This window comes from Salvia miltiorrhiza, chromosome 2, assembly GCF_028751815.1.
Source record: "Salvia miltiorrhiza cultivar Shanhuang (shh) chromosome 2, IMPLAD_Smil_shh, whole genome shotgun sequence".
NCBI classification, from domain to species: domain Eukaryota; kingdom Viridiplantae; phylum Streptophyta; class Magnoliopsida; order Lamiales; family Lamiaceae; genus Salvia; species Salvia miltiorrhiza.
In genome coordinates, this window is record NC_080388.1 from 1,846,072 (window position 1) to 1,870,564 (window position 24,493).

The 24,493-nt window shown below is 37.3% G+C and overlaps 3 protein-coding genes and 2 long non-coding RNA genes across 5 annotated transcripts; 3 read left to right on the forward strand and 2 right to left on the reverse strand.

Moving 5' to 3' along the window:
• On the forward strand, positions 1-3,526 carry LOC131012551 (uncharacterized). Its single transcript, XM_057940538.1, has 6 exons — positions 1-476; positions 581-713; positions 1,237-1,340; positions 1,940-2,111; positions 2,233-2,364; positions 2,458-3,526. The coding sequence occupies exons 1-6, from the start codon at positions 436-438 to the stop codon at positions 3,253-3,255; spliced, it is 1,380 nt and encodes a 459-aa protein (XP_057796521.1). The 5' UTR covers positions 1-435; the 3' UTR covers positions 3,256-3,526.
• A 2,211-nt stretch (positions 3,527-5,737) lies between these two features.
• Positions 5,738-6,800, reverse strand: LOC131012557 (uncharacterized). The gene is made up of 2 exons (XR_009097382.1): positions 6,673-6,800; positions 5,738-6,587 (listed from the first exon to the last, which is right to left on the reverse strand). It is a non-coding gene; the product is annotated as an uncharacterized LOC131012557 (long non-coding RNA).
• A 7,330-nt stretch (positions 6,801-14,130) lies between these two features.
• Positions 14,131-15,421, forward strand: LOC131012555 (mitotic checkpoint protein BUB3.1-like). Its single transcript, XM_057940543.1, has one exon. It carries the CDS (start codon positions 14,374-14,376, stop codon positions 15,265-15,267), a length of 894 nt encoding a protein of 297 aa, XP_057796526.1. The 5' UTR covers positions 14,131-14,373; the 3' UTR covers positions 15,268-15,421.
• A 2,787-nt stretch (positions 15,422-18,208) lies between these two features.
• Positions 18,209-19,558, reverse strand: LOC131012556 (uncharacterized). The gene is made up of 3 exons (XR_009097381.1): positions 19,166-19,558; positions 18,774-19,050; positions 18,209-18,230 (listed from the first exon to the last, which is right to left on the reverse strand). It is a non-coding gene; the product is annotated as an uncharacterized LOC131012556 (long non-coding RNA).
• A 2,697-nt stretch (positions 19,559-22,255) lies between these two features.
• LOC131012554 (uncharacterized) lies at positions 22,256-23,959 on the forward strand. The gene has a single exon (XM_057940542.1). It carries the CDS (start codon positions 22,422-22,424, stop codon positions 23,574-23,576), a length of 1,155 nt encoding a protein of 384 aa, XP_057796525.1. The 5' UTR covers positions 22,256-22,421; the 3' UTR covers positions 23,577-23,959.
• Positions 23,960-24,493: the final 534 nt, after the last annotated feature.

The following is a 24,493-nucleotide window of genomic DNA, read 5'->3' on the forward strand; positions in this document are numbered from 1 at the left end:
GCTCAACTATTCTTTGACTCCTATCTTCTTATTTTAGTTTTAGTTTTCGACCTATAGAGAGAGAGAAGTAATTCGTAGTGGAGTTAGTTTCCATAGAGTGGTGAAGCACGCTATTCTTTTCTCTGTCATCTATTTCTTAATATTTTTATCTAAATATTTATTTATATATTCAATCTCTCTCTCTCCTGCACCCCACCCCACCCACTCCCCTCCTAAAAATAACTGCCGGGAAAATGTAAAACCCTCAACTCCCATTGGTGGATTCACTCCACCTTCACCTCCTGCAGCTTCAATCATCACGCCCACATTCTTCCTATTTTTTTTCTCCCCTATCTCTGCAGCCAAAGAGCTCATTTTCATTTCCTCACAACTTCACCAACGCTGAATTTTTTTTTTCTTTTCCCAAATTAACTCAGCCCAAACTCATCTCCAAAAATGTTTAATATTCTGTTTGGATGGACAAAGGCTTCGAAATGGTACATATATTATTTTGACAAAATTAGTTTTTTTTTTGTTTTTTTTTTTGGTGTGTACTTCAATTCGATGTCTGAATTGATGATGTTTGTGTTTCTTTTCACAGTAAGAAACTGATAAAGAGGGTGCAGTGTCGGCTGAAACTGCTCAAGAGCAAGAGGAGTTGCATTGTGAAGCAGCTGAGAAACGACGTCGCCGAGCTTCTCAAGCACGGCCACGATCAAGCCGCTTTCGATAGGGTACGGTAATTTATAATGTCTCGTTTCGTGTTTCAATCTCGTGTTTTATTCTGTTCGAAGAAAATAAAAGACGAGATCGAAACCATTAATTACGTTCGTTTTCTTGATAGTTCTTAATTATAAGTCGTGTTTCAATCATGTTTCTTATTCTATCTCGATTGCTCGACGCATCTCTAAAATAAAATACGAGATTAAAACATCTTGCTGGTGCTTTGGTGTAGAAGTACTGTTACATTCATTTTCAATCTTGCTATATATACTACTTTAAATATATGCTTGTATTCATGTTTAAATCTCGTATTTTATTATGTTTCGATACTCCCATATGATCATAAAATAAAATATGAGAGAAGTACTCTTGCATTCCTTTTCTTGCTAGTTGTTATGTACTATTTTAATATGTATATGTTTGCATCAGTGTTTCAATCTCGTATTTTATGTTAATCTGTCTCATGTTTAAAGTTTTCGAAATATTTCTACCTATTTTCATTATTTTTTTGATGTTGATTTTATTTTATTTCAGGTAGAGCAAGTTGTGATTGATGAAAATATGGTTCAAGTATATGATCTGCTGTACCAGTTTTGTGAATTTATAATCATTAATCTTCCCTACATTCGCAAGCACAGGTATCTAATTTCTTCTTTAACTATGAAATTTAACAAAAAAATTATTGGTTTATGCATGTTTCATTTAAACTATTAAAATTTGAATCCATCAAAATTTATTTGGATATTTTTGTGATCCGCGCGCCAATGTTTAAAGCATGTAACATGTTCAATAGTTTTCTTTTGTATTGGTATATATATAATTAATGTTTATTAGTGTGACGATTACTTATCTTCTAATAAAAATATTAATGTGTGTGATAATGTAACAGTGTCACATATATAATACTCACGTAGAACATATAATGCTTCCTTTATATACTTGTAAAATCTTTATATACTTGTAAAATGAGTACCATATATACAATATATAATGTGTGTTGATTAATTAAAATATAAAATTATTACAACGGACACTTGTAAAATGAATACAATATATACAAATATAACGAATAGAAACGACACCTATGTAAGGGCATTATAGAAAGAAATGGTTATTATTTTCACATTTTTATCTGTATTAATAATTTTTTTTTTTTTTGCTGAAAAAGACTAGAATTGTATATTTTCTCGTAACGAATATACTAAGTCCACTTTTTCAATTCGAATATCAATTTTAGGGACTGCCCTAATGACATCAATGAAGCAGCATCAACTTTGATTTTCTCATCAGCAAGGTTCGGAGAGCTTCCGGAGCTCCTTTCGCTCCGGAAGCTCTTCGGTGGCCGTTACGGCCAAAAATTCGTCACAGCCGCCATCGAACTACTCCCCGGGAACCTCGTCAGCACTCAGGTTAGCTCGTCTTTTCTAGCTACTCGCAGTTGTTACTTATAGGTGCACTCTAAATAATTCGAGACCGGACTAATACTAATATTTTTTACTTATTAATTATTATTTTTATTTAAAATTGCAGATTATAGAAAATCTTGACATGAAAAGTGTGCCCGATAATGTGAAGTACAAATTCTTGGACGAAATTTCTCGAAGTTGCATTGAGGCAGGGCCTTTGTTTCTTGAATACAAACCGCATTTGCAAGAAAATGAGGTAAAATTCATTGCGAATTTGTTTGAACTTTTTTAATGAAAATTTGAAGTGAAATATTCAATTAATCACACATTATGTGATTGTGTGCATCAGATGTGTGATCAAAACGACATCGTCAGAGGAGATAGAGAGAGAGACGGCAAGATCATGTACGAGGATTTGTTGAAAATTAATGAGGAGAATAAATTCTGGAAAAAATCATGTTTTGGATTGAGAAAAGAAGTCGATTTTGGCAATCATGAAATGGAGACAAGTTCAGAAAATTCAGCCAAATTGGGCGAGGAAGTGATCTATCTTGATGATATTGAGGAGTTTATTTCACCGGTGATCAAGGATGGGAACCTCCAGGATCAGAGATTGTTCGTGTTCAAATCCTTCGGGGAGAAAACAGATCGCGACCGCGACAAAACAGAGTCGAGAAATTCGAGGCGGTCGCAGAGGAAGAGGTCGAGGAGGAGATCGCTCGTTCGAGGAACCCTAAGTGCGCTTTACAATGAATTTGCTGCGTATTACGGGGAGTCGGATGGGTCGTCGCCCGAGATTAGGCGTAAGTCGCATCATCTAGTCAGAGACAGGTGCTGGGGGCCGGTCTTAGGTGGGCCCCGTTACTTCTCTGTAGGAGAAGTGAATGGGGCCATGGAGGCAGGGGAGTTTTCCTCTGCAGGAAGACTGGCTTTGCCTCCCACTGCCCTGAGGGCTATCACTATGCCTTGTGAAAGGCCTAGAGAGAGTGATACGACGGCGAATATTGATAGATCGAACTCATGTCCTTTCAGTCAATCCCACGACGTCTACTCGCCTTGTCGCCATATCCATCCGAAGCTACCGGACTACGATGAGCTGGCGGCGAAGTTCATGGAGCTCAAAAGAGCAAATCTTGAGAAGAAGTGAATGATTAAAATGAAGTTAGATTGATTTTCTGAGCTGTTTTAGAAGTAACTCTTTTTAGTAGGGCAGTTTTGTATAGTTTAGTTGATTTAATTTGATCATAGTATTCTTGGACTAGAATCTGTATGATTATTCGATTAGGTTGTGCTTTTTTGTTTACATTTAGTAGGCATTGTATCCTTGCTTCCAACATTAATTAGTGAAACTAAACATGAGATTGAATGGCATGTTTAAGAGTTAATGACCTAAAAATTATGTTTATTATTTTAAATTAGTGATTCCTTCTTTAATTATGTTCTTTGTTTGTAGATATGCGATGCAGATATCTGAATTATGTAAGTTGAATTGTACAAATACAACGTTTAGACATTTCTTTGATAAGATCTTTATAACTAGGGGTGGTAATTCGGTTTCGGTTATTCGGTTATAACCGTAACCGAACCGGAATTTCGGTTAATCGGTTAACCGATAATCGAAATTGACCGGTTCGGTTCGGTTATCGGTTATTAGATTTTAAATATACCGGTTATTCGGTTTAACCGGTCACCGACCGGTTAAACCGAATAACCGATTAATTAACCGATTAATAATAATAATAATACATATATTTATTATAGTATATAACTCTTTTCCAAATATGAAATGTAGAATTCTGAACTAGGCCCATTCATGCTCGGCCCATAAATCCCAAAATTATCATCCCACCTTTAATTAAAAGAACTAGTACGTTCGCCCGTGCGATGCACGGTGAACATCGAAATTGAACGATATTGTTTAAATATATAAAATTAAAATATAAGAAAATATTTTTTAAATAAAATATATCAATTACTCAATAAACAACATGAGTATACCTAAAATTCATTAAAATCAAAAGCAAGTAGTATAAATTATGTATCATATAGATATAATTCATTTGAGTCATATTTTTTTGTATTATTATTATCTTCAGAAGAAAAGGTTTTAATCTTCGTCATGTTGAAAACCTTTATTTTCTTTCTCGAAATTATAGATTAGTAAAATAGGTTTTTTTTTAATCTTACAAATTGAAATATTGGATAATTTTCATTATTAACAGAAAATCAAATTATATTAAATTATTTTATTTTATGGTCCAAACTGATTAGCCCAATAACAAATTAACAATATAAAAATATACTTAAGAATCCATATGTTTTTTTTTTATCATTTCTGCGAAGTTTCTTCTTTTCCAGATTAATGCCGCCTTTTTTTTCTTTTTCTTCTCTGGTCTTCAGTTTCTTCTTCGCTCCTTTGCTTCTTCTCCCAAGTGATTTTTCTTGTGATTTTCTTGTACGTAGCTCTTATGCTTCTTCCAAATACATCTTCACATCACTCTATATTTTTTAATTTAATTTCTATAATTTCTATAGGGTTTATTTTGAAGATGGAAATTAACATGAATAGAATATAACTTAATGAAAAAAAAAGGTGGCGCTACTATCGAGCTGCAAATTGCAAAGTAGTAAGTGTAAACACAAATTTTTGTATTTCAATTTGATAAAATACAAAATGCGTTACAAAGATAATTTGATAGATTTGAAGATAGATTTATGCGAGTTGCAATCTCTAGTTAATCCTCTGATTCTTCTCTTCCATTTGATTCTTGAACAAGCTCGAAGATTATTGAAATACTTGATTTGATGACGCCAATCCAAGGGACTTAAGTCATGATTTTGGATTGAACGTTGAACTTGATTTGATTTGAGAAGAACGTCCTTAGAATTTTGTAAGAACGCCTTGAAGCTTTGGGACTTGGTTGATTTGATTTGAGGAAGATCGTTCTTGGAATTTGTAAGAACGCCTTGAAGCTTTGGGATTTGGTTGATTTGATTTGAGGAAGATCGTTCTTGGAATTTGTAAGAACGCCTTGATCACTTGAAGATTTGAAGAAATACTTGAAGATTTGAAGATACTTGAATACTTGAAGATTTGAATGCTCAAATACTTGAAGATTCGAAGAAGACTTGAACGCTTGAAGATTTCGAAGGATACTTGAAGATTTGAATGCTCAAATACTTGAAGATTCGAAGAAGACTTGAACGCTAGATAGAATTCTTCAAGATACTTGAATACTTGGAAGAATACTTGAACTCTCCAATTCTTCGCCTCTTTCAACTTGCGATACTAGAGAGAATTCTTTATACTCTTCGATCTTCCGTTCCTTCACGTCCTTATAATGAGCACCCCAACACCTCTATTTATAGATTTTAGAGATGGGCTTCGTGGGCTTTATGGGCTTTGGGCCTTCATGCATGGGCCTTAGGGCCTTAAGTGGCCAATAAGCCCATTAATTCATTTTATTAAATATTAATCATATATATCTATTTAATTAGGAATAAAATCCCATTTAATAAAATAGAAAATATAATTGAATATTTAATTCATGAATTTACACGTGGCACGATTTAATTTGACGACAATTTAATTGTCTACAGTAAGAATTAAAGGCCAATAGTTATCTGCATGGTAGGTGAAATTGTGGTCATTATTATCTTTAAACATTGACCAACAACAATCCTGATTAGCAGCTAGATGATATATAAGCAGCATGGATGAGATGAATTAAGTGAAGTAGAGCATGATAGCCCTCTACCCATCTCCAAGAATAGGCCACCTGGTGTCCATGGTGGAGCTCGGCAAATTCATCCTCCACCACCACCCCTCTCTATCCATCATCATTGGCGTCGCCTTCATCATCGACTTCTTTTGCAGCGAGTCGCTTCCCAACGCCGCTCAACTTCGTCATCTCCGAAGCTTACTTCATCACTTTTTTTATTCAGTTCCCCTTTAGCTATAGAAGCACCACCAAAAGCTACAAAAATATGAACGAAACCATGCTCCCGGTGTTCCTTCCCATCCCCTCTTCCGACATGTTAAGGCCCATGCTCGATCGAACCTCCTCTGATTACCAAAATTTCCTTATTTTATCCATCAATATACCAAATTCAGCTGGATTGATCGTCAATACACCTGAAAGCTTAGAGCCTAAGTCTCTTCAAGCCATATGATTGTTTATTATTTTCAAATAGATTGCTTGCGATGTAATTATATATAATTTTCCCTCTTCACTCATGTTCATGCAAGAACTTCACTTATAAATTGCAAGGTACAAAAAATTATATAAGATACTAACTTATCAACTCATTTTCTAGAGACATGGTTCAACTAATTCACTAAAACAATTGTTTGAGTTCAAATCAACTAACTGAGGGTCACAGAAATGATTCATGAGCTTCATCAGTTATGTGCTTATCTTAATCCTAAAAGACACTCAATTCCCGACTCGATCTTTCACTTTTAGATTAATGTGCAATCTGCCAAAATTAAACAGATAGATGACTAAAATTCATGACTTACTTATTAGAGATTTATCATAATTCACAATTTAGTTTTTTCTACCTTGTGTTGGAAAAAGGTGTATCTCCAAAATTCAACTTCACTTTATAAAAAATCTCTAACTTTTGGGCAGTTGCTGCTGCAGACAGCCGACCTCTGCCCCAATCGCTTCGCCTGGTGCTCTAACTTTGTTTACCATTGTAGACAATTAAATTGTCGTCAAATTAAATCGTGCCACGTGTAAATTCATGAATTAAATATTCAATTATATTTTCTATTTTATTAAATGGGATTTTATTCCTAATTAAATAGATATATATGATTAATATTTAATAAAATGAATTAATGGGCTTATTGGCCACTTAAGGCCCTAAGGCCCATGCATGAAGGCCCAAAGCCCATAAAGCCCACGAAGCCCATCTCTAAAATCTATAAATAGAGGTGTTGGGGTGCTCATTATAAGGACGTGAAGGAACGGAAGATCGAAGAGTATAAAGAATTCTCTCTAGTATCGCAAGTTGAAAGAGGCGAAGAATTGGAGAGTTCAAGTATTCTTCCAAGTATTCAAGTATCTTGAAGAATTCTATCTAACGTTCAAGTCTTCTTCGAATCTTCAAGTATTTGAGCATTCAAATCTTCAAGTATCCTTCGAAATCTTCAAGCGTTCAAGTCTTCTTCGAATCTTCAAGTATTTGAGCATTCAAATCTTCAAGTATTCAAGTATCTTCAAATCTTCAAGTATTTCTTCAAATCTTCAAGTGATCAAGGCGTTCTTACAAATTCCAAGAACGATCTTCCTCAAATCAAATCAACCAAATCCCAAAGCTTCAAGGCGTTCTTACAAATTCCAAGAACGATCTTCCTCAAATCAAATCAACCAAGTCCCAAAGCTTCAAGGCGTTCTTACAAAATTCTAAGGACGTTCTTCTCAAATCAAATCAAGTTCAACGTTCAATCCAAAATCATGACTTAAGTCCCTTGGATTGGCGTCATCAAATCAAGTATTTCAATAATCTTCGAGCTTGTTCAAGAATCAAATGGAAGAGAAGAATCAGAGGATTAACTAGAGATTGCAACTCGCATAAATCTATCTTCAAATCTATCAAATTATCTTTGTAACGCATTTTGTATTTTATCAAATTGAAATACAAAAATTTGTGTTTACAAATTTTGGCACGCCCGGTGGGACATCTCTACCTCTCATCTCTACTCTTTACCAAAAATCTTGAACTATGTCTACTCAATCAAATGCAGCTGCTCCAGCTTCATCCAAAGCTTCTTCGGCAAACGTTGGTATGATCACGCGAAGCAAATCGAAATCATTGCAAGGAGTGCCCAAGCCGATCTTTCATCTTCCATCTATCCATGAAGAAGATGACAACTCTGAGAGAAGCTTCATGTTTCCCACTGAAAATTATCAACTCCATGCAAGTGTCATGATGACAAACACTTCCACCATGGAGGAACAACTCTTGAACTTGACAAAGATGGTTGAATCTCTAACCAAGCACATCCAAGAGCAAGATGCCCAGATTGCAAAGCTCAAAGGAGAAAAAGGAGATTCAAGCCACGCCAACAACGATAGGGAAGGCGAGGAAAGCGAAGAAGATGGAGAGAATAACGATGAAGAAATCTCCAAAAACAAATCAAAGAGTGATGGAAAAAGGCCTTCAGGAAAAGACATTCTCTTCTCGTCTGGTGGCCTCATTCCCATTGACCAACTCAAAGAGTTCATCGAAGCAACAATGAAGAATAACTCCGATGGAAGCTCCAAGTCATCGTTAACTTACTCCAAGCCATATACTCGGCGAATTGACAGTATGAGGATGCCTCTTGGTTATCAGCCCCCCAAATTCCAACAATTTGATGGCCAAGGAAATCCGAGACAACATGTGGCTCATTTCATTGAAACATGCAACAACGCTGGTACTTATGGAGATCATTTGGTCAAACAGTTTGTTCGCTCATTGAAAGGTAATGCCTTTGACTGGTACACCGACTTAGAATCAAACTCAATTGATAGTTGGGAACAACTGGAGCATGAGTTCCTCAACCGCTTCTATAGCACTAGAAGAACTGTCAGCATGGTGGAGCTCACAAGTTCGCGTCAATTCAAAGAAGAGCCAGTCATTGACTACATCAATGTTCGCTAATATTTTCACCACGCCGCAAGTATACGGGTAGTTGTAATATATGGAAGCAAGGTCGTATCCCACAAGGATTAGTAGTTCAATCTAGTGATTATCCTAATTCATTTTACTCGACTATTTAGACTAAACGATTGAGTGATTGGTTTGATTATCTAACTAAATACTTAACAAGTGCAAAGACAAATAAAAATCAAATAAGCAAAGTGGATAAATAAGATGATTAAGGCGATTTAGGGACTAGGCATCGATGATTAAGCAAAGGACTTCAATTATAACTCAATACTAATCTTGACGAACCTAATTATCTAGAGTAATCTCCCAACTAGTTCTAGCCCCCTCCCGGACGACTAAAACGGTAGATTACGGGTCATAGTTACCGTCCCCGGTCAACTTCTAACCTATAACTCCCAAAAGCACACAAAGATCGACATACTCTCACCCAACTCTCAACCTCCCGGTTATCGAATTGATATGTTTCAAACACCTTATCTATTGCAATTATCCTCTCCCGATTCAAAGTGCAAATTAGAAATGCATAGAATGTGGCCAACAATCCATACAAGAATAAAACAAGGGTTTGGAAAGATAATGCACAAATGAACAAACAAGATTTATATTGAGCATAAATAATCAATCCATTACAAAAATCATCTAGCCTAATCCCCAAATCAAAGAGAAATTTAGCCTAACATGTTCAAACACAATAAATCAAAGTTAAAGATGTACATAATGAAAGAGAGAGTAAGAAATGACAAATCCTATTTATGAGCTTCTTCTTCCTTCTCTTCTCTTCAATGGTCTTCAATGGTAGATGGGTGTGTTAAAGGAGGCTAGGGTTTTTGTGTGTGGAGTGTTGGGGAAGATGAGTGATGGAGAAGAAGAATAATGAGAGAAAAAGGGGGAAAATGGGGTTTAAGGGCTGAAAAACGCGACTCCGCTCTTTTCCCGCGGTCATGGCCCGCGCCCGTGGTGCTCAAACGTGGGCGAAACTCAGGGAACCCGCGGTCCCGCCCCGCGGCCGCGGGTGGTGACCGTGGGGGGACCCGCGGTCCCAGCCCGCGGCCGCGGGTGGTGACCGCGGTACACCCCTGGACTTGAGCACTTAGCCCGCGGTCCCACCCCGCGGCCGCGGGCGATACCTTCCCCACGACGCGTGACCGCGGCCGCGGCCTCTGTGCGCGGCTGACTTTGTCGGCCCCGTTCTCCCTCGTCCGAGCTCCGATTCGGGCGCCGTTCACGCTCATGGATTCCTCTCGAGACGTACTTCAATCCTATGCTCTCATAATTCTCCAATCAACTCTTGATTTGCCCTGAAAAAACTCAAAAACTATACCAAGCAATCAAAACTTCATAAATACTCAAAATTGGGATACAAACACATATATGCAATCAATTTATGGGGAAAAATGACAACAATTCGTGTGATATTGAGGTATGAAATCCATGTTTGTCAATCAACCGATGGAGAAACCTTTGTCTCAACTGCAAGGACCGATTGTCTGAATCATCTGCCATCGAAATGTGTATTCAAGGGATGCATTGGGGCTTGCAATACATCTTGCGAGGAATCCAGCCAAGAACATTCGAGGAACTAGCCACAAGAGCTCATGATATGGAGTTGAGCATGATGGCAAGCGGGATCGAAGAACCACCCATCCGAGAACCTCGCAAATTCAAGCCAGAATTCAAGAAAGGAAGCAAACCATCCGATGAAACACCAAAGAGAGAATCCATGGCGATTAAGGCAACTTCGGTGAAATTCTCAAAGAGAGAAGCTGGACAAGAAGGCAACCAGAACACTTCACGAGACAATCAGAACTCTTCCCGAGACGTGGGGCAAAGAAGACCTACCTTGAAAGAAATGCAACAAAAACAATATCCATTCTTAGACTCTGATGTTTCAGGAATTTTTGATGACCTGATCAAAGAAAAGCTTATCGAGTTGCCAGAAATGAAGCGACCAAATGAAGCAGGGAGGACAGACAATCCAAGTTACTGCAAATACCATCGTCTGGTTGGGCACCCCATACATGATTGCTTCATCTTCAAAGACAGGGTCATGCGGTTAGCTCGAGAAGGGAAAATATCTCTTGAAGAAGATGATACTGCTGTAAATATGGTCTCCACCGACTTGAATGACATAATAGAAGGTATTGAAGCTCTGTATGATACATCCAATCAAGTAGATGAATAACCTGAGCTAAATTTGGACGAAGATGATGATGCATTGGCAATCACATTCTCCAATGAAGACTTGCAGCTTGGATCTGAATCTTATAACAAGCCATTGTTCGTGAGTTGTTATACACAGGAGCAGAAAGTCAATCGAATTCTCATCGATGGAGGCTCAGCGGTCAATATTTTGCCACTAAGGACTTTGAAGCAATTGGGAATCCAAGTAGATGAGCTGTCAAAAAGTCGATTGATGATCCAAGGTTTCAATCATGAAGGGCAAAGAGCTCTTGGAACTATAAGGTTGCGATTGCTGATGCAGGACATGGATTCGACGGCGTTGCTTCATGTTATCGATGCCAAGACGTCCTACAATATGCTTCTGGGTCGACCATGGCTTCATGAAAATGGTGTTGTTCCTTCTACATTGCACCAATGCTTCAAGTACTATCAAAATGGCGCCGTAAGAAAAGTGGTTGGTGATCAAAAGCCGTTTACGGAAGCAGAATCACATTTTGCTGATGCTAAGTTCTATTTGGAAAGAACCAAAGTCTCAATGGTGAAAGATGATACATCACATGACGAGTTGAGATCTTGCCAGGAGAAAAGGAAGGAAGAATCTTTTCTAAAGATGGAAGGATTCACCATGCCTTTAACGAAGATTGATGCCAAGAAGCCAATTCTCCAACCATTTGAAGGGTTTGTCCGACCAAAGCAAAGTGGCGCCACAGAGCATGAAGGTCTCTCAAACAAAGAACTCTCAAAGCACTTTGGTCCGAAGGCATATAAACTCCTCGTGAATACTGGATACAATCCTCAAGAAAGCTCTATGTCAAGGTCTCATTTGGAAAAGACTGATAACGCAGGCCAAAACTCCAAAGCAGGTTTGGGGATATACAGTGCAGAGTCCCGTTCGTATCGCCATCAAAAGAGCTGCCACTAACTATGTTAGCACCCAACAAACCCTGGAATCGTCAAACATTCAAAGGGTTTCTGTTTTCAGAATGATGGGTAGAAGAGAAGCTCAACGAGTATCTGTCTTTAAAAGACTTGGCAAAGGCAAATCATGGAGACGAAGCAAGACAAAAGGGAGTGATGAACTGCACATAACAGAGAAATGGAGAAGTTTGATCCCTCCTCGAATGAAAAGATACACCACTTTGATTATGTCATGTGGGAAAAAAATGAAAGCTCAAATGAAGACCACCATCTTCACACGAGATGCCATAGATCAAGAAGATAGAGAAAGTGTGGCTTCCTCTTACTACACTACTAATAGTGCTAGTAATCCAGTTCCTCTTCCTCATACTACTCAAAGTCAAGTGCGTCGTGAAATTGCAAGTCTCGTTAGAAGTGGCGTTATCACAACAAGCGTTGTAGAGAATCTAGCCTTCATACGCCAGAGAAATGAAAGCATAATGACGTGTTTTGATTGCAAAGATCCTCGCCGAAAAGATGAAGACGATGTCACAGCAAACCATATCACCTCCTGCGAGAAAATGGTCGTTGGAGAAGAGAATTCGCACTTAAGCCCCAAAGAACTGGAAACTCTGGATGAAGAGAGACTAGAAGTCCAGCAAAATTGGAATACTATCAAACTCTTCCTTCAAGATCCTTCAACAAAGCAGTGCGAACGCCCTCTTTTCAAATTGGAGACATGGCCCTCGCTGCAAGGAGGCCAATTGTTACCACTCTCAAAGGAAAGTTCTTGAAGTACTACTATCCTTTAAGGGTGGTAGAAGTTGAAGCATATACATATGTATATAGTTCCAAAAAAAAAAAAAAAAAAAAAAAAAAAAGGCAAAAAGAAATGGAAAGCATAAAAAGCCAAAAAAAAAAAATAGAAAAACAGAAAAGCCAAAAGGATGAGTCAGATGAAAAACCAGAAATGGAGAAAAGCAAACAAAATGGAGTGTATGAAGACAGCTCCTTGACGCACGAGCCTAAACTGCATGTTACTCCTGGCCCGCATGAGTATAAACTGTGCACGGCACCCAATCTCAAACACTTGTTGATCCTATGAACTACGTTTTGACTTGATCCCTTTCAAAAGGGTACGTAGGCAGCTTAGATAATTTCTAAGTTCAGTCATAAGTTGTGTTTGACTCTTTTCAATTTATATCATCAAGTTATGATTTAAGTTGATTATGTGAAGCCAAAGACGTTTCATTCCAAAATAGCAAAGAAATCAAGTCATCAAAAGAAGCACAAGCATTGGGAGAAGATGTCAAAATATCCATCACAAACCAAATAAGAATCATCAAGAGAGAAATGATAGAAACTGCGGTTTGCACCAATACTAAGCAAATGGGTCTTGATCCTCCAAAGTTCTCTGAGCAGAGATCAAAAGTGACTCTGAAGTCTTCAAAATTCCGCAGCATTTCCTCATCAACATGTGCAACTTTATGTTTGTCAAACTCTCTTTTGAATTATGGGATTGCACCTCGGGCAATATGAAAGGAGGCACTATCTTGCTTGAAGAACAATGTCATCTTCATCTCCCACATCTCTATCATAGCAAGCTCTTCCTTGATCAAAGCAATTCTGACGATGGCTTCATTCTCCTTGGCTTAAGCATCAAGAAGAGAAGACTCAATCTTCTCGAGTCGCTGTGCAGAATTCTCCCAACTTCGTGAGATGCCAAACATGACAACCTCACTCAAACCAGACTCGAACAATCCCAAGTCTGAGCGCACCCAAGACCTGTCAAAGAATTGAGTCATCTGGCGTTAAGCCTGCTCAGATACACGCAAATAGAAGATGTAACCAGCAATCTTCAAAGGTTAGACTCACAATGGCCCAGATCCGAGCGCACCCGAAATCTGATTAAAAGCTAATTGAGCCACCTTTAGTGCAAAGTAAACATCACTCAAATAAGGTCTTAGATGGGCTGCTGCTAGACTTTTGGATGAATTCTCTAGGATGGTCTTTAGTCGGGCTGACAGAGATGTCAAGATTGAAAGAAAGATGACAATAGACTCCGAACTTTGCAAATACTCAAAGCATCTCGTTTGGGGCAAAATCTTCCATAAAGTTGGTTAATTCGCCAATATTGTATAATGTTTCAAGGTCGCTATCACCAAGCTTTTGCTGCCGCCAACTGCAAGAAAAAAAATTCGTATTGAGACTTTACTTATATCAATTATCAAAGTAAAAAAAAAAATGCGAATTTAAATTATTGAATGACAATAAATGGACCTGTTTAGATAATTGGTTGAATAAAAAAAAAAAAGAGCCCAATTTTACTTTTCTCCAAAGAAAAAGGCCCAACTCAGAAATTTCTCTCTCAAAATAGAGGCCCATCAGCCTGAAACCATTTCTCTCTCTCTCTGGGAATCGCCGCTTCGTCTCAGCGCCCTCTTCCACTCTCTTAAAACTTCGCCTCTCTCCCCGCCGAACCCCCAGTCACTCCAAGCAAAAGGCGCAGCAAATTGCGGCAATCATGACGGCGGCGCCACCCCCGTCGACGGGAAGGGAGCTATTGAGCCCCCCGACCGACGGAATTTCCAACCTCAGGTTCTCCAACCACAGTGACCACCTTCTTGTTTCCTCATGGGATAAGAGTGTTCGGTTGTATGATGCTAGTGCCAATTCGCTCAGAGGGGAGTTTATGCACGGAGGGGCTGTACTAGATTGTTGCTTCCATGACGATACCTCAGGGTTTAGTGCTTCTGCTGATCATACTGTTAGAAGGCTCGTGTTCAACTACAACAGGGAGAATGTTTTGGGGCGCCATGATGGGCCTGTCCGATGTGTTGAATACTCATACGCAACGGGTCAAGTCATTACGGGTAGCTGGGACAAAACCTTGAAGTGCTGGGATCCAAGAAGTTCCAGTGGCCAGGATCGCTCTCTTGTTGGAACATATACTCAACCTGAGCGTGTATATTCAATGTCTCTTGTTGGCAATCGCTTAGTGGTTGCTACTGCTGGAAGGCATGTAAATGTGTATGATCTCCGGAACATGTCTCAACCTGAACAACGAAGGGAATCTTCTCTGAAATACCAAACAAGATGCGTCCGATGTTATCCTAATGGGACAGGTTATGCTCTTAGTTCTGTTGAAGGACGAGTAGCCATGGAGTTTTTTGATCTCTCAGAAGCAGGCCAATCTAAAAAGTATGCATTCAAGTGTCACAGGAAGTCTGAAGCAGCAAGGAGCTATGCCCGGCGCCGTCTCCTTCACGCCATCCACCTCACGCCACTGTCCACCCAAAATCTGCCCACTGCCGCCAGCCTCTTCCCGTTGCCGGCGCCACATTTTCTGCAGGTGATACTATCTTTTGTTTCGCTGACAGTACACACATGCACGACGCTGCTCCGTTCCTTTTCTTGAAACCGGCGTCACGCCGCCGGATAGCTTCGACAACAGCCCACCAGTTGAAAGAGCGCCGCCATCGTTGATCGCCTTTGTCGACAGCAACGGCCCTTCTCTCCACTGTCCGAGAACTGCTACGCCCGCTGAGAAGAAGCTGGAGACTGCTGCAAAGCCGAAGCTGAAATCTGGAGCAATTTCCGAGCCGAATGCGTTGAACGTGGACCAGACAAATGCCTCGGCAAAGTGTGCTGATCAAAAGATTGCCATATCCGGTGGTGCTCCCCCGTTGCCCTCACCGTTGGCCCCCAAACCAGAGAACGGGCAAGATCTGTCAGCAGCAATGCCGTCGTCGGCTGAGATAGGAGTGAGTGGATCAAAAGCAGCTCCGACGACGCTGAAAAAGAAGATGGGCGACGTGATTCGGCAATACTTGAAGACCGCGAGAAAGCCGACAGCGGCAGCATGCGCGGCTGAGGAGGTGCCGGTGGCGGAGAAGCCCACTGTCCCGGAGAAGGACGTGCCCCCGCAGCCCGAGCCCGAGCCGGAAAAGGTAGCGACGCCTGCAGAAGAAAAGAAAGAAATAGGAAAGAAAGAAGAGGAGATTTCCTACTGCTAGTATTGAAAATGCAAATGGCTACTGAAATCTACTGCTAAGGGAATTGGTGAATGAGGAAGAGTGGCAACATTGTCTCTATTTATAGGCAAACTTCTCACCAAAAATCCTAGCTACCAAGTCCCTAAACATAGCTGCCAGTGTACGAAGAGTGGAGTTCCAGCTGTTTTCCAGCCTGCAATAGCTCTCAAGCAAAAAAAAAAAAACATTGTTGCAGACTACATTTAATGCCATAGTACTTCTCTATGCATAAAACTCCCCTTTTCAGTCATGGGGCAACAAAAAAAAAAAAAAAAAAACTTGCTGCGAGAAAGATAAAATGACAATGGAGTTAGTTGGAATTGGAGTTGTGTTGCTGGAAAGGGTCGCAAGATATAAAATATTGGGCCCAGCCTTCAAACAAAAAAAAAATGCTTTAATTAAAGAAGCAAATGGTAAAGCCCAAAACTCAAAATTCGTAGCAAGTTTGCAAAATTTTGAACTCCTAAATACGAGTATAAACTATTTACAAATTCAAATTCAAAATGAAGCACTCCTAAATACGAGTATAAACTATTTACAAAATTCAAAGAAATTGAAAAACTCCTAAATACGAGTATAAACTATTTAAAATTTCAAAATCAAATGAAAAACTCCTAAATACGAGTATAAACTATTTATAAATCCAAAATCAATTGAAGAACTCCTAAATACGAGTATAAACTATTTACAAAGTTAAAGAAAATCAAGAACTCCTAAATACGAGTATAAACTATTTATAAATCCAAAGAAATTCAAGAACTCCTAAATACGAGTATAAACTATTTACAAATTCAAATTCAAATTCAAAATGAAGAACTCCTAAATACGAGTATAAACTATTTACAAATTCAAATTCAAAATGAAGCACTCCTAAATACGAGTATAAACTATTTACAAAATTCAAAGAAATTGAAAAACTCCTAAATACGAGTATAAACTATTTAAAATTTCAAAATCAAATGAAAAACTCCTAAATACGAGTATAAACTATTTATAAATCCAAAATCAATTCAAGAACTCCTAAATACGAGTATAAACTATTTACAAAGTTCAAGAAATTCAAGAACTCCTAAATACGAGTATAAACTATTTAAAATTTCAAAATCAAATAAAGAACTCCTAAATACGAGTATAAACTATTTATAAATCCAAAGAAATTCAAGAACTCCTAAATACGAGTATAAACTATTTATAAATCCAAAGAAATTCAAGAACTCCTAAATATGAGTATAAACAATTTATAAAATTCAAATCCAAATCAAGAACTCCTCGATAAGAGTTTAAACTATCAAAATAAATTTCGAGACTCGTCTATTACCAAAGACATTTCGTCCATAAACAAGTCTCGATGGGGCAATTTGTAGACAATTAAATTGTCGTCAAATTAAATCGTGCCACGTGTAAATTCATGAATTAAATATTCAATTATATTTTCTATTTTATTAAATGGGATTTTATTCCTAATTAAATAGATATATATGATTAATATTTAATAAAATGAATTAATGGGCTTATTGGCCACTTAAGGCCCTAAGGCCCATGCATGAAGGCCCAAAGCCCATAAAGCCCACGAAGCCCATCTCTAAAATCTATAAATAGAGGTGTTGGGGTGCTCATTATAAGGACGTGAAGGAACGGAAGATCGAAGAGTATAAAGAATTCTCTCTAGTATCGCAAGTTGAAAGAGGCGAAGAATTGGAGAGTTCAAGTATTCTTCCAAGTATTCAAGTATCTTGAAGAATTCTATCTAGCGTTCAAGTCTTCTTCGAATCTTCAAGTATTTGAGCATTCAAATCTTCAAGTATCCTTCGAAATCTTCAAGCGTTCAAGTCTTCTTCGAATCTTCAAGTATTTGAGCATTCAAATCTTCAAGTATTCAAGTATCTTCAAATCTTCAAGTATTTCTTCAAATCTTCAAGTGATCAAGGCGTTCTTACAAATTCCAAGAACGATCTTCCTCAAATCAAATCAACCAAATCCCAAAGCTTCAAGGCGTTCTTACAAATTCCAAGAACGATCTTCCTCAAATCAAATCAACCAAGTCCCAAAGCTTCAAGGCGTTCTTACAAAATTCTAAGGACGTTCTTCTCAAATCAAATCAAGTTCAACGTTCAATCCAAAATCATGACTTAAGTCCCTTGGATTGGCGTCATCAAATCAAGTATTTCAATAATCTTCGAGCTTGTTCAAGAATCAAATGGAAGAGAAGAATCAGAGGATTAACTAGAGATTGCAACTCGCATAAATCTATCTTCAAATCTATCAAATTATCTTTGTAACGCATTTTGTATTTTATCAAATTGAAATACAAAAATTTGTGTTTACAACCATAGCTTTACATCCAAATCTAGAATAACATACCAAAAGAAAGATACAAAATCATATTTGGCGATATGAATAACAATATCAATAACAATTCGGAGAAAGAAATACGCAAACCATAAAATAATAATCATATCCTAATAACATCATCAACATATACTCATATATTCTAAATTACATGTATTTTTCCAAAAAATCATTCTAGCTAGACATACTTCTCGATCCCAGTATTCAAAATACAATCCACATATATCGGTAATGAAACCAAACATTAAAGCACTTGTGGAGGCCTAAATAGAAGAGTTTCAATAACAAAATAACAGTTCCAAGTTTTTTCAGGTATAGAGTAATACCACTCTTATCGGCAACACTACTCCCACTTTATTCAAATTCCGAAAAAAGAGAAGAAAAAATAAAATGATCCATAACTGTACCACTTTCATCCTTGTTAATTCCAACCGCTTGCCGCAAAAGTATACAGTGAAGAATATTCAATAAAAAGTCATGATATGGAACAAAGTCATCAAATATATGTAAATAAAATAGGCAAGAGATAAAACATAATTACCACTTTCAATTTCTTGAGGATATATACTCCACGCCTCAAAATTTCTCCATCTTTTGTCATCGAATTTACAATCCCTGAAGCGAGCCCAAACTTTCCCCCATTCAATTGCTGGAAACAGCCGATTGGTCGCTTGAAATTGGAGCAACACCTATCAACTTTAAGATAGAGGCTTAATTTCAGATGTAGCCACGCATTTTCGTGATTTCAAAATTGGAGAGATGAGGAGGGTGTGCTACGGGAATAGAAAGACGATGGGGCAACGAATTGCATCCAGGGCCTGCAAAAAAGATCAAATCTTTTATGGCCCGCATGTGACTGAATAGTGTGCACGCTTTCCTTACTTTCGATTCAAAGTCGAAGAGTATAGAAAGACAGACGAGAAATAATTTAACCGGTAGATTTCTTCTTCCTCGACAGTTTGACGTCTTGATCATCACCAAATGTGTCGTTCATGTTGTCGCTCTCAAATCTGGTCACATGTTCTTCATCTCTTGATCATTAAACATTGAATGCATGTTTTCCATCATTCTTGTCATATGCCCTTGCCTCTTCCATGTGCTTCAATAATCGAAAACAACCGCATCCTTGTGCATAAATGGATGGAGAGTAGTTTGAGAAAATTGCATTAATTTTTGAGAATTCATTGTTGCTTCATAGATATTGCGAGAGAACCGTATTGGGCGTGTGAGAGATATAATTGTTGTTGCGAGAAAACCATGTTGGACTGAAAGAGAGAAATTTGTTATTGGGGGAGAGAACGTGGGAGAGATATTGTTATTGGGAGAGAACGTGTGATATATAGGTATATAGATATCAACATATAACCTCAATTAACTGTCGTTAATATTTAAAAAGATTCTGTTAGAAAAATGACGGTAAATTGGATGCCGTTAAACTGCTTCTTTATATAATATATAGATATAGATTAGAAAGATGCTACTCCACGTCTCCACGCCCACCTTTAACTCACCGACCTACCCCTCTTCCTCACTTCGTCCCTTTCGCCCCCTTCCCCTCAGACTCTCAAAACTCCTCCGCCGTCGACAATTGGACAGCTGCTGCTCCACTCCCTACGCCAGCGCCCTCTTCCAGCCCCGACGCCGTTCGAGATCGCCAGATCCGACGCCGAGGACAACAAATCTGGAAGAAACCACGTCGCCGCCGACGGCTCTCAAAATCCGACGAGGTTGTTGCTTACTGACTTCCGGCGTCGACCCCTTCTCATCGGACTCTCTTCTCTCTCTCAATTTAATCAGCGCCGCCTCTGAAATCATCTTCACGTCGCCACCATTCCCTTCCAGATCTGATACGCCATGTTTTAACCGGTTAATCGGTTAACCGAACCATACATCGGTTCGATTTTCGGTTATCACATAGGCCCTTATTCGGTTCCGGTTAACCGGTAAACCGGTTCGGTTATAACCGAACCGGACCGATTACCAGCCCTATTTATAACTCCAATTAATTGAGATCACATAGAAAATAATCAAGCGGAGTAAATTAATACAAAGGAAAAGTTGTAGTACAAAATACTATTATAGACGTAATCGAACACATAATCAAATATCTATTATTATTGTTATTATTATTATTATTATTATTATTATTATTATTATAAAAGTATGTATTCCTACAAACTAGTACACCCTCCCGCGCGATGCACGAGCCATGATATATTTATTTATTTTTAAATTATATAATAATAAAAAATTATGATTTATGAGTTAAATTAATTGGTAATAAAAAAAATTATGTTAATTTAAATATTAATAACAATGTTATCAACTTAATGACTATAATATTAAATTCAATGAGTATTTTATACTAATTGAATACGTATAATAATTATTAAATTTATAGATTGCAAAGAATTTTTTTTTTTGAGGATCAAAGCAAATAATTTAAGTCAATCTCATTGATTAAACAAATAACTCTAAACCATCAATATAACAAAATTAATCGCTATAATTTAATATAACAATTTTGGGCTCTTAAGAGTCTAAATTGTATTATTATTATTATTATTATTATTATTATTATTATTATTATTATTATTATTATTATTAAAAGTTCATATTTAAATTGTCCAAAATTAATTAAAAAATTAGGAAAAATACAAATAATATAAAAAAGAAAATATAACAATAAATATGTCTATATAAATAAATAAATAATTTGTACACATAATTAAATAAATCAATATAATATTTTAATTTTAATATTAAGATACATAACTAACTTTTTATTTACTTATTTTTTATAATTTTTACATCAGCTTAAAAATCTTTTCATAATCTTTACTTTAACATTCATATTGAATATTTCTTTTATAAATCAAAATTAATAATTTTTCAAAAATAATTAAAATAGAAAAAAGAAAAAAAAAGATATAAAATTTGGAGGGAAAAAATTATGAGAAGAGAGAAAAATTGGAGGTAAAAAAACTCATCTTTTATATAATATATACTCCCTCCGTCCCGGCCAAGACGCTACATTTACTTTTCGGCACGGGATTTAAGGAGTTGTAGATTAATGTTTTAAGTGTGTAATAATAAAGTGATAAAGTAGGAGAGAGAAAGTAATAAAGTGATAAAGTAAGAAAGAGAAGGTAATAAAGTGATAAAGTAGGAGAGAGAATGTAATAAAGAAATATTTAATTAGTGTTAATTAAGTGTTTAAAATTCCTTATTTTCCCAAATATAGAAATGTAGCATCTTCGTTGGGACGGTCCGAAAAGGAATATGTAGCATCTTGGGCGGGACGGAGGGAGTAGATATAAATGGGAGACCATAACCTCCACATTTCTTTCTTACTCGGTTTTATGGTAGACTTTACATTAGAGTAAGAACTTTTACACGTTTCTAATTTTTCAAATAAATTATAAATTTTACTTTCTTTCTTTTTTTGGGCGAAAAAAGTGCATTATATATTCAAATCTAATTGAACAACATGAAAAAGTCAATCGAAAAATCGAACTTCAAATAATTAAATTAACTGCAAATCTAGCAAGTTCATGTGTCGTCTTAACCGTGTATGTTCTTTTTTCATCAAAGCTCCAGTACTAGCTGTCCGTCGAAGGTGCCCCTATCAATAACAATAATTTTCAGTTATGTACAATATACATAATTGATAATATAGGTGTAAGATTAAAGGCTTTTTGTCTTAAAATAATTACAATTAAAAACATTACACTTAAAAAAGTACTCTTTCCGGCCCCAAACCTTTACACATTTTTACAACAATAATTTAACTCTTTTTAATAATCGGGTCCAAAAAAATGGGACGAAGGGAGTAATAGATTTATCAAATATTTCTTGAAACTCATGTTTTTTGGCCAAATGAAATATTTATGAAGGGCATAGAGAGTACAAAATAGCTCAGCTCAATCCAGCCCAAAACAGAAATGTGAGGCCCAATACTTACTCTTGGGCTTAGTTCTTGTACCAAAAGGCCCAATACACGAACTAGTTGAAGTTGTCAACAAAAATAAAAAATAAAAAGTGGAGCTTCGGGAGAAAACTGAGACTATTTGGCTATGGCGACGCCGCTGCTTCAGAAACCCTCAATCCAGAAGCAGAAGCTTTGAATACGTCCATTTGCAGGCAAGTCGTTTATCATTTCCCAACACAACTTGTATTTCTATCAAACATGATTGCAATTGCACGCAGGAATCTCTCCTGTTTATGTATAAACCCTAATTCATTTCTCTGCAACTCCAATGCTCATTTATTCCCGTCATTCCATTTCTTCTCCACTTGGACGGTGAAAAAACTAATCCCTAACCCTGAAATCTACGATCTATTGCTCAACAAACACCAATTTCCTCCTGATTTAGCTTCACTAGCTTCATCGTGTTTACCTAAATCTAGTAGCCCCATAAGAGCTGATTCAGTAGTGTCATTCCTCAAAGAGAACAGCTTTACGGCTACTCAGCTGCAGAAAGTCGTCACATTTAATCATTCTCGAATTCTAGGGTTTACTATCGAGAGCATGAATTTCAAATTCAATGTATTCCAAAATGTAGGCCTTTCCCCCATGGAGATTGCCAAGGTAGTATCCGAAAATCCGGTTATTTTACATTCAAGTTATGAGAATAGGATCATTCCCAAATTATCGACGCTAAAGTGCTTGCTGGGATCCGATCATGATCTGGCCAGACTTTTGAAACGATGCAGCTGGTTTCTGTTAGTCGATTTGGAGAAAACCTTAATGCCAAATATGGAAATCTTGAAGAGCTGTAGCATACCAATGAAGCGTATCCTTCATTTTCTTCATCTTCGCCCGAGATGTTTCTTGGTCAAGCCGGATATTATGCGGAAATCTGTAGTCAGGGCCATAGAATTTGGGGTCCCTTGGACTTCAGGCGTTTTTATCCAAGCTGTGAATCTTTTCACTTATATGAGTGAAGGGATGTGGCAAGTCAAGGTGCAAACGCTCCGCGATTTGGGACTTTCTGATGATGATATACTCACAATATTTAGGAAGCAACCATTGGTTTTTTCACAATCTGGGAAGAAAATGAAGAATGTCACAGAGCTTCTGCTTGCTACCGGTAAGTACGATGTATCAAGCATTGTCACTTGTCCAGTAGCACTCATGTGCAGTATGAAGAAGAGGCTTGAGCCGCGTCTGCAAATACTTCGACTCTTGGAAAGTAGGAGTCTGATTGAAAAGTGGCCAGCACTTTCAACTGTTGCTATATTAACGGAGGATAGATTTTTTGACAGATTCGTTAAGCCTTATTGTGATGAGCTTGGCGAAGAACACATCACAAAGATATATGTCGAAGACAGAAAGCGATGAAGCTTTGTAAGCAACGATTTTCGCCTTTGCAATCGGAAGCTCAAAGTTTTGGTCCCTGTCCTGCTGTGAGTTTGAAAGCATACTGTGATGATGCGGCGTCGGAGGGTTGATGAAGTTGGGGAAGGCCTTGAGCTAGCTAAAGAAGCCATGGTGATTCAAATGGATTGTAACTTTATATTCTAAACTTTCTTATATTGGATGCATTTTTGAAGCAATTGCAGTAGAGTTGGAGGTGACTGGATTCAGTTGAGTTTGGAGGAATGAATATGAATTTTTTTTTTGTAAATCAGTAGGCGAAATATGCTGTTGTGAATCCTTGTGGCTTTTGCCAGTGTTTCTCAATTTCTCATCTAATTAATGGAACTTCCTTCTATTTCTCAAGACTTGTGGTTGGAAATGCTCTCATTTTGAGTGTTAGTTGGAAATGTCAGTCATAGAGTGGAATTATTAGCGTGATTTCGTACATACTAGTAGTATTTGCACTTGTGTAATGAAAGAAAACGTTTTTATACTTTTATATAAGTTGATACTAATGTAATTATCATATTTATAAATATAATATTCTCTCCGTTCATCAAAAATAGTCCTAAAGGTGGAACGAACGACACGGGTTTTAATAAAAAAAAATAGTTATTGTATTGTGAGTGGAGAAAGAGATCCATTTAAAAAAATAGCGTTTATAATGATAATTAATTGTATTGTGAGTGGAGAATAAGGTTCATTATGTGATAGATTGTTTGCAAAAATGGAAAGGGACTGATTTTTGTGGACATCCCAAAATGACAAAAAAAGACTATTGTTTGCAAAAATGGAAAGGGATTGATTTTCGTGGACATTTCAAAATGGCAAAACGGGACTATTTTTTGTAGACGGCGTAACAAGATTAATTTTAATTGAATGTATTTAAACTGAATATT